Genomic DNA, 14,463 nt, shown 5'->3' with positions numbered 1-14,463 from the left:
TATATGCGGATTTCTGACTGCACAGGGATCCATCGCCCCTATCCCTGAGTTGTTCAAGGGTCGACTATATATTAAATAGCCAACCTTTTCTCCATTGCTACTACCCTGATCCAAGGTACCATCACCTCTCACATGGATTACTGTGATCTCCTCTCAGCATGCCTATGACTAGCCTTGCCTTTCCTATTTTTAAGAAGGCAGGGAAATCCTATTAAAACTTAGATCACTTCGCCGAAACCGGTTTGGCTCAGTGGATAGAGCATCGGCCTGCGGACTCAAGGGTCCCAGGTTGGATTCCGGTCAAGGGCATGTGCCTTGGTTGCGAGCACATCCCCAGTAGGGGGCGTGCCAGAGGCAGCTGATCAATGTTTCTCTCTCATCGATGTTTCTAACTCTCTATCCCTCTCTCTTCCTCTCTGTAAAAAAATCAATAAAATATATTTTTTAAAAAAAACAACTTAGATCACTTTATTCTTTTGTTCAAAACTATTCAGTAACTTCCTGTCTCATTTAGTGAAAGCCCAAGTATTGGTAGTGTTCCAGGGTCATTCACATTCTGGCCTTTCATTACCTCTTCTGCCTCATTACCTTCTACCTCCCTCTTACTTCCTCTTTTCCAGCTACAATGGCCTCCTTGATATACCATGGTCACCACCAGTACACCACGCACATCACAGTCCTACATCAGGACCTTTGTGTTTGCTCTTCTCTTTGTATGAAACGGTCTTACACCAGATATGTCTGCAAGGCTTGTTCCCTTTCCTCCCTCAATTTTTTGCTCAAATGTTCTGATCCCAGCAGGCCTTCCCTATATACCATATTTTAAATTCTAATCCCCACTGCCATCATCAGATCTTATTTTCTTTACCCTACTCTACCTTTTTTCTGTAACACTTACTACCTTCTAATATACTATAGGGTTTACTTTTTTATAGTCTGGCTCCCTACACCAAGTGATTGTAAGCTTTACAAGGGCAAATAATTTTGTCTTTTTAGTGCTATATCCCACATGCCTAGAACATCGTCATCATCATCATCATCATCATACCACCTAATAAAATGGTAATATGCAAATTACCATCACTCCGCTACGCCCACGATTGGAGTTCCTCTCCGGAGGGCCGATCATGCTGGTGAGAGGCGCTCTGAAAGGCGGGTGGCCAGAGGAAAACTGCTGCTGGCGGAATACTGGTGCTGGCAGCCAGGTGAAGGAAAAGTCTATTGCACGAAACTTCGTGCAACGGGCTCCTAGTAATAAGATATATAGAAGGGATTTATAAATATTTGCTCATTAGAAGTGACAGTATTTTTACCAGTCACCAGGTGAAGAAAATAATAAATAAGAAAAGGATACTTATTGTGAAACTGTCAAACTTTCCATTAATTACAAATTGAAGGTGATATGGGGTTTAGCTATACAGATAGCCAATGTGATTTAAGATGTGGAATAGGTAGAGAAGCCAAACACTATGATGGTAAATATAGCACTGTTGCCCTGGCAGGAGTAGTTCAGTTGGTTTGAGCATTGTCCTGATATGCCAAGGTTGCAGGTTTGATCCCAGTCAGGGCACATATAAGAATCATCCAATGGATGCATGGAATCTCTCTCTTCTCTTCCTCCCCCTCCCTCTTGTCCTCTCCTTCCCCCCTTCCTTTCCCTCTCCCTCTCTAAAATCGATAAATTAAAAAGTAGCATTTTTAAAATACAAAGGAATATTAGTCAACAGAGCTCATATCCTAAAAACAAACACAACTAATGTCTTTACTGAACACTTACAGGGAAAAAAAGGAGAAGTAGGATGTTTTGTAATATTTCCCTTTTTCAGTATCTAATGAAATAGATCATTTTTTAAAAAGCAACAAGATTTAGTAATTGTAGCCAAAGAAAAGAGAAAGCATAAAATTTTCAAAGTTAAATGCTTTAAAACCAGGGATCAGTGAACTTTAATCCACAGGTCAACCTAGCCTTTACCCTGTTTTAGTATAGTCTATATCTAAAAATGGGTGTTTTATTTTCAAAGGAAAACCCAAGAATATGTAACAGGCTCACAAAATGTAAAATAAATATTTAAATAAATAAATAAACCCCTTTACAGAAAAAGTTTGCCAACTCATGCTTTAAAACTTTGAAAAGTGGCAGTCAAAGTAGCAGCTTGACTTTGTTTCTGCACTGTCCCCTCTCCTGAGGCACTGTGCTAGTAATATTGAGAATATCCAGTAATACCATCAATTCCAGAGAGGCATGGACTGACCTCTGAGCTGGCATGCTTACTTGGTTGTAAGTAAGGGGTTTAACGGAGCAGCATCCTCTGGAGATGTTCACCTAACAGGATGCTCAGGGTATGGGCAGGAAGGGAGGAAAAGTATTACAAGGTAATGTTTAAGGATCTCCAGTAACATATGAATCAGCTATAATATACCTGGCACATAAAGTGCCTTCAGTCAGTGGTAGGTCTTCACATTTTGTTTAAAGAGGTTAAGTGATTTCCTTATTGCTGAGAACTGCATTAGGACTTCTGACTTTATTATGCTTTTCTTTCCAAATTATGCTGCTGTACTATTCCCAAAAAAAACAGCTCAAAAATCACTTTTTTCTTAAAAACTTTCCAGATTTCCCTTTCTCTTTTAACCTCCTCCCCCCCCCCCCCAGAAAACATCTTGTATAATTATGCATACCTTTTATAGTTGTTGAAGTATACTATCTTGAATATGTATATATCTTAAAAGTCTCACCTGTTAGATTTAAGTCTTTAAACTTCTTGAGGGTCACTTTCATATGTTCTTCATTTTTGTAACCCTCATAAAATAGTGCTTTCCCTATGGAAAATGCCGAATGAGAAAATATTACATAAGAGTAGTTAAATAAGACATTTTATTTGCTGTAAAAAAATCAGGAATTCTTTATTGTATGACACTTTATAATTTTAACTGCTGGAAACAGTGGAAATATTTTTTATTGTGGAATAATTTCCATTACAATTTACAACTTTACCAAAGGACACTTTTTTCTGTATTATTTTACTGTGATTATAGGTATTTGTGGAATAGATGAATTTGATAAGATGGGAAATCAACATCAAGCCTTGTTAGAAGCCATGGAACAGCAAAGTATTAGTCTTGCTAAGGCTGGCATGGTTTGTAGCCTCCCTGCAAGAACTTCCATTATTGCTGCTGCAAATCCAGTTGGAGGACATTATAATAAAGCCAAAACAGTCTCTGAGAATTTAAAGTAAGTCTCTTCAAATATTTATATCTTTAATATATTGAATACCTACAAATCAGTATGAAAAAGATAATTGAGTGTATATTGGATAGTTCACAGACATTACAAATTTCCAGTAAAGGATTGTGGCTCACTTGTCCCATAAACCAAAAGGTTGCTGGTTTGATTCCTAGTCAGCACAAGCCAGCGTTGTTGGCTTGATCCCCAGCATCCAGGAGGCAGCCAATTGATGTTCTGCTCTCACATCGATGTTTCTCTTTCTCTCTCCCTCTCCCTTCATCAATAAAAATATATTTAATAAAAATATGTTTGAACATTACATATTAAAACAGTGAAGTACTATTGATATCTTCTAGATTGGCAAACATTTTATACTAGAGGCCTGGTGCACAAAATTTGTGCAGCGCGGGGCAGGCAGGGGGTGTCCCCTCAGCCCAGTCTGCACCCTCTCCAATCTGGGACTCCTTGGGGGGTGTCCGACTGCCTCTCACAATCCGGGACCCCTGGCTCCTAACTGCTCGCCTGCCTGATCGCCCCTAACCCCTCTGCCTGCCTGCCTGATCACCCCTAGCCACCTCTGCCTGCCTGATCGCCCCTAACCACCTCTGCCTGTCTACCTGATCACCCCTAACTGCTCCCCTACCGGCCTGATCGCCCCTAACTGCTCCCCTGCTGGCCTGATAGCCCCTAACTGCCTCGCCCTGCACCCAGGACCCACGGTGCCCTCCTCCAGCTGGTCGCAGGCACCTGGGACCCGGGCTTCCCTCCCTCTGGCCAGCCACAGGCACCCAGGACCCGGGCCAGCTGTAGCCACAGGGGAGAGTTGGGCAGGCGGCTTGTCCCTCTCCCAGGCCGCAGCCTGATTAGTCCCTATTCCTCTCTCCCCAGTGTTGAGTGTCTGAGCCATTAGGGTGTGAGGGCATGATGATCATTTGCATATGAGCTCTTTATTATATAGGATATTAATAATCATTGGCAAGGAGATGGAGAATTTAGCATTTTAAAGGACAACTTGGCATGTTTATCACTATTGTAAATGTACACATTGTTCCTGCCAGTTCTTTTAGGAATTATACTCACAAAAATAGTGACACAAGTGCACAAAGATAGGTGTACAGGGTGGGTGTTACAGCATTGTTGAACACTGCCAAAGATTGGAAACAAAATGCCCATTGATAGGGAAGTAGTTAAATTATATAGTAAGACTGTACAGTGTCTTATGAGAATGAAAGGCGCTTTCTAAGTAATGATAGGGAAATACATCTATGCTTTACTGTTAAGTGAAAAGAGCACATTATATACTCATATATGTAGTACGATCCCACTTTATTCCAAAAACAATCTTTATATCTGTTTGCGCATATGCTTTCTCTTCTGATTTGTTTGTACAGGTTGAACATAATGTATAGGAAGGGGCAAGAAGACTGAAGTGATGCAAAAGGGAGAAAAAGACAAAAGAATGCCTCATATGAAAAACTGGAACCTTAAATTCTTGGGGGAAAAAGTTAATTTTCTAATGTTTATTAATGTAATTATTACCTTTAATATAGAAATGGTTCACAGTAAAATACACAATTGTACTTTGAGATTCTAGGTATTTTTATATCACCACCACCAAAAAAGTCAATTTATTAGTTTTTCTTAATAAAATAACAAAGTGCTATATTGGAAAGAGTAGAAGGATCCATTTGAACAAGATTCCAGGTTTAGACATAGATTCTAGGTTTTAGTGTACCATAAATCTGCTTTGGGATGTTGGTGAAATTTGTTAATCACTCTGGAATTCAGTTTTCTTAACTCAGAGGAGTTATCTCATTGGTGGGTTCAGAGAAGGTGATTAAGTAGTATGCAGCATTTTTATTGTCATGACTAATTAGATGCTTATTTAAGGAAAAATGGGCTTGTTCTGGCTGAATAGCTCAGTTGGTTAGAGTGTTGTCCCGATGTGAGAAGGTTGCGGGTTCGATTTCCGGTCATGGCACATAAAAGAAGCAACCAATGAATGCATAAATAAGTAGAACAAATTGGCGTTTCTCTTTCTCAAAATATCAATAAATAAAAAAGAGAAAAGGAAAAAATGGGCTTTTTGCTTCTAAATGGGCATAGGTACTTTGAGTGACTTAATGGGTTTGTGAAGCAACAGATAATAAAAGAAGTCCTTAACTAGATACCTCTACTGTGTCATACTGTGTCATTTTAGCATAAAAATCCAAAGATCCTAGATCATGGGTAATAATATAGAACATACACAATTCAGTGGTTTGGCTGGTGGGAGAGAGGGCTGTGTGCTCACCCTACCAGAGGGCAGTGCATCAAAACGGCACATATTGAAGGGCACATGGCCAGTGTCTCTGGAGTTGGCAGCTGTGTTATCCAAAAGCTATAGCTTGTTTCTATAGTCTAAAACCTTTTTTAAGTTCTACATGGAACTTGAGTAATAAACAAGTTTTCTAGGTTTTGAACTCGTTTTTATTTCAATCATTGTTTCTTCTTTTTTTTCATGCCTTTTTAGAATGGGGAGTGCCCTGCTATCCAGATTTGATTTGGTCTTTATCCTATTAGACACTCCAAATGAAGATCATGATCACTTACTCTCTGAACATGTAATTGCAATAAGAGCTGGAAAGCAGAGAACTGTTAGTAGTGCTACAGTAGCTCGTCTGAATAGTCAAGATTCAAATACCTCTGTACTTGAAGTGGTTTCTGATAAACCATTATCAGAAAGACTGAAGGTACAAATGCTTCTTAATCATTTAGTTCACTTCTGTTTGAATGTCAGAGTTCAGTGTGTTACTGTAGAGCAGTAATATATAAACTTTCATATCATAAACATATTTTATATTATAACTAGAGGCGCGGTGCGTGAAATTCGTGCATGGGGGGTGGTCCCCTCAGCTCAGCCTGCACCCTCTCCAATCCGGGACTCCTTGGGGGATGTCCGACTGCCTCTTGCAATCTGGGACCCCTGGCTCCTAACTGCTCACCTGCCTGATCGCCCCTAAATGCCCCCCCTAATGGCCTGGTAACCCCCAACTGCACCCCCTGCCAGCCTGGTCGCCCCTCACTGCAACCCCTGCTGGCCTGGTCGCCCCACACAGCCTCCTGTTTGGTCGTTTGGTCGCCTCCACTGCCCCCCCCCCCCCGCGTGCCAGCCTGGTTGCCCCACGCAGCCTGCTGTTCAGTCATTTGGTTGTCCCTCACTAATCCCCCTGCCGACCTGGTCGCCCCACACAGCCTGCTGCTCAGTTGTTTGGTCGCCCCTCACTAACCCCCCTGCCGTCCTGGTCGCCCCACGCAGCCTGTTCGGTCGTCCGTTTGGTTGTTTCGGTTGTGACGGTCGCTTAGACTTTTATATAGATAGATACTAGGGTTTATGTAAACTTTATTAGAAATAATCTTTATTAACTAGACCAAGAGCTAGAACTACAGTGTGTTTGGCTTACTTGAATTCTTAAATTTTATATTTATCTAAACAAGTTACTTTAATTGAAAGATTTTAGTTGCTACTTGTCCTTGTAATTTGGACCTTTTTATCATGTGTTAGGTGGTTGCTGGAGAAACAATAGATCCAATTCCGCACCAACTATTGAGAAAGTACATTGGTTACGCTCGTCAGTATGTCTATCCAAGGCTATCCACAGAAGCTGCTCAGATTCTTCAAGATTTTTACCTTGAGCTCCGGAAACAGAGCCAGCGTTTAAATAGCTCACCAATCACTACTAGACAGCTGGAATCTCTGATTCGATTAACGGAGGTTTGTTTGAGCTTATATTTTCTTAAGGAAGGGGAGATAGGAGTAATACGGTTTCTCTCAATTTTCTGCATGATAGACTTGGTTTTTCTTTTTACAGGGAGATATTAGAAATAGATAAGTTTTTGTAAAAAATAGATCTTTTCTTGACATGGGAGAGGGAGAGGGAGAGGGAGTGAGAGACAGAAACATCAATGATGAGAGCAAATCATTGATAGGCTGCCTTCTCCACACCCCCCAGTGGGGATCGAACCCGCAGCCCAGCCCCAGCATGTGCCCTGACTGGGAATCGAATTGTGACCTCCTGGTTTACAGATCAACACTCAACCTTTGAGCCACACCAGCCAAGCATGCAACTTTTTGTGTTTTTTTTTTTAATGACATTTAGGAAACTCCTGTAGTGTGAAGAGTGGTTAGATTAACTAAGGATGTTGGGATTTAAAGTTGAATATTTGAGAACATGGAATGTGTCAAATACCTTGAGTATTTATTTGGTTTGATACACAACAGGTCCATAGGATAGTGCCCATTTTCCTAATATTAATAACATCTATTCACAGCTATGGAATGCTAAGAGGACTCTGGCAGTTAAAATTAGCTGAGTCAGGGTTTGGGCTTTTTGCTTCTAAAATCTTACCAACTCTTCTTTGTTGTTTTGACACAGTGGTCAGCAAACTGCGGCTCATGAGCCACATGCGGCTCTTTGGCCCCTTGAGTGTGGCTCTTCCACAAAATACCACGGCCTGGGCAAGTCTATTTTGAAGAAGTGGCGTTAGAAGAAGTTTAAGTTTAAAAAATTTGGCTCTCAAAAGAAATTTCAGTCGTTGTACTGTTGATATTTGGCTCTGTTGACTAATGGGTTTGCCGACTACTGTTTTAACAGATTGGTTAGGTATGACTTCCTGAAAGTAAAAGACAAGGAAAAACCAAGTATATTTCATAATCAAATCTTCTGAAATGAACACTCAGAAAGATACGTTAGTAAATAAAAATAAATTTTAATCCATATTTTAGTATATGTACTGCCAAAGTGAGCACTAATCCATATTTTAAATGAGTAATTATTTTCATACTCAGGTTTTCAAGTCGGTTTTTGTATAAAATAAACAAAATCTGAAGACATACATACCTGTTCAAACAATGTTAAATATACATAGTGTCCCCCAAAAATGTATACACACTGAATGATAATAAAACCAGTATTTATTAACATACAGTTGATTTTCAGTGTTTAAAAGAATCTACAGAGATGAATTATTTCTTTTTTGTCAATGCCTGTTTTCAAACTGATGACTGTTCTGGTTCAGGCACTGCTGATAATGCGAACCAATGGAATCGCAAACATCAAGAATCATTTTGTTCGGTATTTGTGCGTATGCATTTCCTTGACTCTTGCTGGTTTTGTACCATAAACTTTATCTTTTATCTATCCCCATAAAGAAAAAATCTAGTGGCACTTCAGGATAAATTTTCTTTGTTCAAAGCTTATTCTCGTTTCACCCATCATTTCAAATCAGTTAAACGTGAAAAGGAGTGAAAGTTAAGTGTTATCAGCTGTTAAAGTGGATATGCATTTGGGGAGGGAGACACCTATATTTATATTTTGTTATCTGAAAATGGTTCACAGGCACGAGCAAGGTTGGAATTGAGAGAGCAAGCAACCAAAGAAGATGCCGAAGATATAGTAGAAATTATGAAATATAGGTAAGATTAAAATTTTTAATGTTTTAAATGAAGTACCAGTCATCTTTCCATCTTAAATATAGATTTTAATTAGGCCAAGCAAAGTTGTTTTTATTTAGCCCATTGGATCACATTTTTCTCTGAACAAACTATACTTTCTTAGTTTAAAACTTGTGAAGTAATTTTGACACTAAAAATTTTTTTGAATGGGTAATACATTCACATAGTTCTAAAATCATTTCAAAAATACATATTTAGAGAAGACTTGCTCCCATCCTATTTACCATCTACCCATCCTTTACCAAAACACCCATTACTTTTTTTGTAAATAGCATATGAGTTACACTGTTCTGTATATTTTTTAAAAAATTTGACATTATATCTCAAGATCTTTTTCTATTAGGACATAGAGAATTCTTTTTATAGCTAAACTAGAGGCCCAGTGCATGATTGAATCATGCATGTGTAGGGTCCCCGGGTCTCCTACACGCTTTTGCTTTCGATCGTGGGGGAGCTGGGTGCCTGTCCGCTGGTGCCGGAGCAGACAGGCACCCAGCTCCCATGCTTTTGATGGTCTGTGGCGGGACGTGAGCTTGCTGCCCCAGAGGCCCCTTCTGTTCCGCAGCACAGCCATGGTGCAGACGCTGGCCCAATTGGCTACCCCGGCCACCCCGAGTCCCGCCCCCTGCGCCTCCCGCTGGCCCAATCGTGGGCGTCGTGGAGTGATGGTAATTTACATAGTACCTTTTTATTAGGTAGGATAGTATTCTATTATTTAGATACATCATAGTTTAAGCAGTCCCCCATTGCTAGATACATGAATATCCTTCCATTCTTTTCCTTTTACAAACAGTTTTGCAAAGAGTAATCTCTATAAGACATTTAATATGTGGGTAAGTGTATACCTGTATGAGAAATTCTCAGAAATGTTATTTCTGGGTCCAAGTATAGATACTTTAGGATGTTAACAAATATTGTTAAATTGTATGCTTTGTATTTTACTTTTTTAAATATATTTTATTGATTTTTTTACCGAGAGGAAGGAAGAGGGATAGAGATCTAGAAACATCGATGAGGGAGAAACATCGATCAGCTGCCTCCTGCACACCTCCCACTGGGGATGTGCCCGCAACCAAGGTACATGCCCTTGACCTGGAATCGAACCTGGGACCTTTCAGTCCGAAGGCCGACACTCTATCCACTGAGCCAAACCGGTTTCGGCAATGCTTTGTATTTTATATCATTTGGTAGATCATGATTCCTACAAGGTGAAAAAGAAAAAAAGGTTATATTTTAACTGATTGTATGTCTACCTAAGACAGTGGTCAGCAAACGGAGGCTCGCGAGCCACATGCAGCTCTTTGGCCCATTTAGTATGGCTCTTCCACAAAATACCATGGCCTGGGCGAGTCTATTTTGAAGAAGTGGCGGTAGAAGTTTAAGTTTAAAAAATTTGGCTCTCAAAAGAAATTTCAATCGTTGTACTGTTGATATTTGGCTCTGTTGACTAATGAGTTTGCCGCCACTGCCCTAAGACATTGATTATTATTTTTTTTTAAAATACATTTTTATTGATTTCAGAGAGGAAGGGAGAGGGAGAGCTAGAAACATCAATGATGAGAGAGAATCATTGATTGGCTGCCTCCTGCAAGTCCCAAACTGGGGATCGAGCCCACAACCTGGCATGTGCCCTGAGTGGGAATCGAACTGTGACCTCCTGGTTCATAGGTTGACACTCAACCACTGAGCCACGTCAGCTGGGCAGACATAGATTATTTTTACTCAATAAAAGCAAAAGCTTATTTTAGATCTTTTTTTTTTTTTTCAGTTAAAAATTTTTAATAGGTCCACACATTCATATGCTTCAAAATTCCGAAGTTTAAAAAGCATACAGTGGAAAAAGTTTGCTCCTACCCCGTTTACCAAGTTACCTATTTCTTCCTTCTTTTGCCCCAATGGTGGCAACATATCTTTTGTGTTGTGACTTTCAGATATAAAATACCCATCAGAACTCTGTATTCTTTTTCCCTCTTTTTGAAGAAATGGTAGCATGCCACACACATTCTATACCTTGCTTTTTTTATTTACAGTGCATCTTGGAGTTCATTCCATATCAGTGCCTAAAGAGCTTCCTTTATTTTTTTGCAACTGCATAATATTCCCTTGTGTGAGTGTATAATAATTTAGAAATTGTTCTTTTTAATATGCTCTCATAGCAATTAATATATAAATCTGTTAAGAATCTACTTTTCCAAGGCTAAAAATATATTAACTTAAAGATGAAATGATTGTGTTAAGTAATTTCTATTTGAAAGTAAATCGATTAGCTCCCCCCCCCCCCCCCCGCCCTCCACCTAAGAGCCCTGTTCTGGGGCTTGCGTGGAGTCAGACCCAGGTGACACTGCCTGCTGTCCCCGGCTCTGAGTGGAAGTGGTATAGCATAGCTGGAAGAGCATGGGCTTTAGAGTCAGACCTGGAGCTGCACCGTTAAACGCTGCTTCTCGGTCTCCGTTTGTGTAAACGCCACGAGCGATGGTGCTGAGGTAGCATGCAGTGAGGCTATATAAAGTGACAAATGTGGTTCTGGCACATTAGTGGACACTGGTAACTGACACTATACTTATGACAAATAGCACTAGCTTTGATGATATTAAGATGAGACTGAGCAGATCTCCCTTTCTCTGACCTATATCACACACTAAAGGCTTAAAAAACTGGCAGATCTCACATCAATCGTCTATGCCTTCCATTAAATTTTCTGTTAGCTCTAAGCTGCAGATCCTTTTCTTCCTTTCCTCGTAGGGAGAGAGTTTACTGGTTGTCTCTTCATTCCTCAGCTGGTACTGGCCTGTCCATGGAGGCCACTGTGTTCGCTCTGCTGCCACTAGAAGCATGCTGTATGTGTAGAAGGGCACCCATGCTACCTCCTGAAGGTGTAAGCCTTAACCTACAGTTTGTTTCTTGCCCTATAGGCAAGAAGATCTTAAAAGTGGTAACTGTCCAGCCCTAACCGGTTTGGCTCAGTGGATAGAGCGTTGGCCTGCGGACTCAAGGGTCCCAGGTTCGATTCTGGTCAAGGGCATGTACCTTGGTTGCGGGCACATACCCAGTAGGGAGTGTGCAGGAGGCAGCTGATCGATGTTTCTCTCTCATCGATGTTTCTAACTCTCTATCCCTCTCCCTTTCTCTCTGTATAAAATTAATAAAATATATATTTTTTTAAAAAGTTGTAACTGTCCAAAATATTTTTAGCCCCAGCCAATGCCATAGTGAATTTCATAGTGGCCACTCAATAAATACATGTTTAAATCTCTGCTGCATGAGGCCTTATGGTAATTCCACATTTTTCTTATAATCTGGAGGCCTGGGATGAAAATTTCTATAGCCATGCCACCTTGGGTAACCTTGTTTTTCCTCTTCTCCCATTAAGCATGCTGGGAACGTACTCTGATGAATTTGGGAACCTGGATTTTGAGCGATCCCAGCATGGTTCTGGAATGAGCAATAGGTCAACAGCAAAAAGATTTATTTCTGCTCTCAACAACATTGCTGAAAGAACTTACAATAATTTATTTCAATTTCATCAACTTCGGCAGATTGCCAGAGAACTAAACATTCAGGTATAATAAGCCAAATACTTAATCTTTTTTATAATAATGTCAGCAGGTCTTTATTAATGTATAACAGAACTTTTAAATATCAAAATATTTGGGCCCTAACTGGTTTGGCTCATTGGATAGAGCGTCGGCCTGAGACTGAAGGGTCCCAGGTTCGATTCTGGCAAGGGCATGTACCTTGGTTGCACATCCCCAGTAGGGGGTGTGCAAGAGGCAGCTGATCGTTGTTTCTAACTCTCTAGCCCTCTCTGTAAAAATCAATAAAATGTTAAAAGAATGGGATAGGCACCCTGACCAGTTAGTTGCTCAGTGGTTAGAGCATCAGCCCTCGGACTGAAGGGTTGCAGGCTCAATTCCTGGTCAAGGGCATGTACCTTGGTTGCAGGTTCAGTCCAACCAGTTGATGTGTCTCTCTCTCACATCCATGTTTCTCTCTCTCTCTCTCTCTCTCTCTCTCTCTCTCTCTCTCTCTCTCTCTCCCCCTCCCTCCCTCCCTCTCTCCCTCCCTCCCTCCCTCCCTCCCTCCCTCCCTATCCCCCTCTCCCCGCCCCCTCCTCTCTCCCTTTCATTCTCCCTCTAAAAATCAATGGGACAAAATATCCTTTTGGCAAGGATTAAAAAAAAAAAAAGAATGGAATAGGCATTTTGGAAAACAAAAAATAAGTTTGTTTTCTTAAGTTATGAAACTATCTGTGTATAGCTTTAAAGAAAGTTTTTATCTTTACCTTCTTTTCAAAGGTTTCTCAATATCATGATAGTTACTGGAAAACATGTTTTTCGGACAATCCCTTGTGGACAAGTGATCTTAATATCTTTGAACCTCAGTTTCTTCATTTGTTAAATGGACATGGTTCCACCTGCTCTACCAATGGAAAAGTTTAGTGAAAAGGATGTAATAAGACTTTTTTGTTTATTATTTTATTTATTTTTGTTAATTATCAGCTGAGGATATTTTTTCCATTGATTTTTCTTAGAGTGGAGTGGAGGAAGGAGAGGAAGAGAGAAACATTGATTTGAGAGAGACACATCAATTGGTTGCCTCCCACCTGCACTGCAACCAGGGCTGGCCTACTTTCTCACCACTTAGCAACACTGGCTAGAGCTGTTTATTTTTTTAATTTATTTTTAATTATAGATGACATATCATATTCATTCAACATTTATGTACCTTACAAAGTGATCAGCACAATAAATCTAGTAACCATCTGTCACCATACAGAGTTATCTTATTGACTCTATTCTCTGTGCTATACATTACATCCCTGTGACTTATTTTATAACTAGAAGTTTGTACTTCTTAATCTCCTTCCCCTTTTCTGCCATGTAACACAATATATATGGAAGATTGCCTACTTAATTTCAAAAATTAGTCAAAATTTTTTTGAACGCAAAGCTAAAACAAATATAAAAGATTCCCTGCATTATAGAATCCAAAGTTCATATGTAGACAGTTTTCTCTGTAAGTACAAATAATTTTATTTTCCCAAGAAACTTGACAATTGTACATTTAATTTTGAGAGATTTTAAAAAATCGTATTTTGCACATTACTTAGTGGTCTCTTTTTGTTTTGTTTGGGCTAACTCTTGATGTTTTCTTCCAGGTTGCTGATTTTGAAAATTTTATTGGATCACTAAATGAGCAAGGTTACCTCTTGAAAAAAGGCCCCAAGGTTTACCAACTTCAAACTGTGTAAAAAGACTACCAAGCTAGGACCTCCTGGGTTAATTAGCATTTTAAAGCCATCTCAAGAATGGAGAATATGCAGAAAAAATAACTGTTCTGAAAAATGACCTCCCAAAAATAATATAATGAGAAAAGAGTGTTGAACTAATTTAAAAAGTGATAGTCATTTGTTAATTTTCACAATTTATTCTGTAGTTTAAAAAGAATTTTTTTAATCTGAATGATGCAATTATAAATTACTTATAGTTTTATTTTTTACCTGCCTTTGATTCTTTTTTTAAATTAAATTTACTGGGGTGACATTGGCTTCTTTTAGTCTTATATTTCATAAGTTTTGTGTGTGTGTGTGTGTGTGTGTGTGTGTGTGTGTGTGTTTTGTTTTGGTTTTTTTTCTTTTTGTTACTCCTCACCCAAAGGTATTTTTCCCATGGATTTTTTTTAGAGAGAGTGGACAGGAGGGAAAGAGGGGGGGAGAGAGAAACATTGATGTGAGACACATCTATTG

The 14,463-nt window shown here is 39.6% G+C and overlaps 1 protein-coding gene across 2 annotated transcripts in view; it reads left to right on the top strand.

Annotated features, from left to right (window-relative positions):
- Positions 1-14,258, top strand: part of MCM8 (minichromosome maintenance 8 homologous recombination repair factor) — a 40,217-nt gene extending 25,959 nt beyond the window's left edge. For both annotated transcript variants that reach the window (XM_054723786.1, XM_054723785.1), the window contains exons 14-19: positions 3,034-3,229; positions 5,736-5,955; positions 6,768-6,977; positions 8,602-8,678; positions 12,088-12,277; positions 13,876-14,258. In XM_054723786.1, coding sequence (XP_054579761.1) covers positions 3,034-3,229; positions 5,736-5,955; positions 6,768-6,977; positions 8,602-8,678; positions 12,088-12,277; positions 13,876-13,968 — 986 coding nt within the window. In that variant the 3' untranslated portion in view covers positions 13,969-14,258. The remainder of the gene's footprint in view (positions 1-3,033; positions 3,230-5,735; positions 5,956-6,767; positions 6,978-8,601; positions 8,679-12,087; positions 12,278-13,875) is intronic.
- The last annotated feature ends 205 nt before the right edge of the window (positions 14,259-14,463 follow it).

Source organism: Eptesicus fuscus, chromosome 12 (genome assembly GCF_027574615.1).
Source record: "Eptesicus fuscus isolate TK198812 chromosome 12, DD_ASM_mEF_20220401, whole genome shotgun sequence".
Classification (NCBI taxonomy): Eukaryota; Metazoa; Chordata; class Mammalia; order Chiroptera; family Vespertilionidae; genus Eptesicus; species Eptesicus fuscus.
Note: the sequence above shows the minus strand (reverse complement) of the source record. Positions and strands in the feature narration are given on the sequence as shown.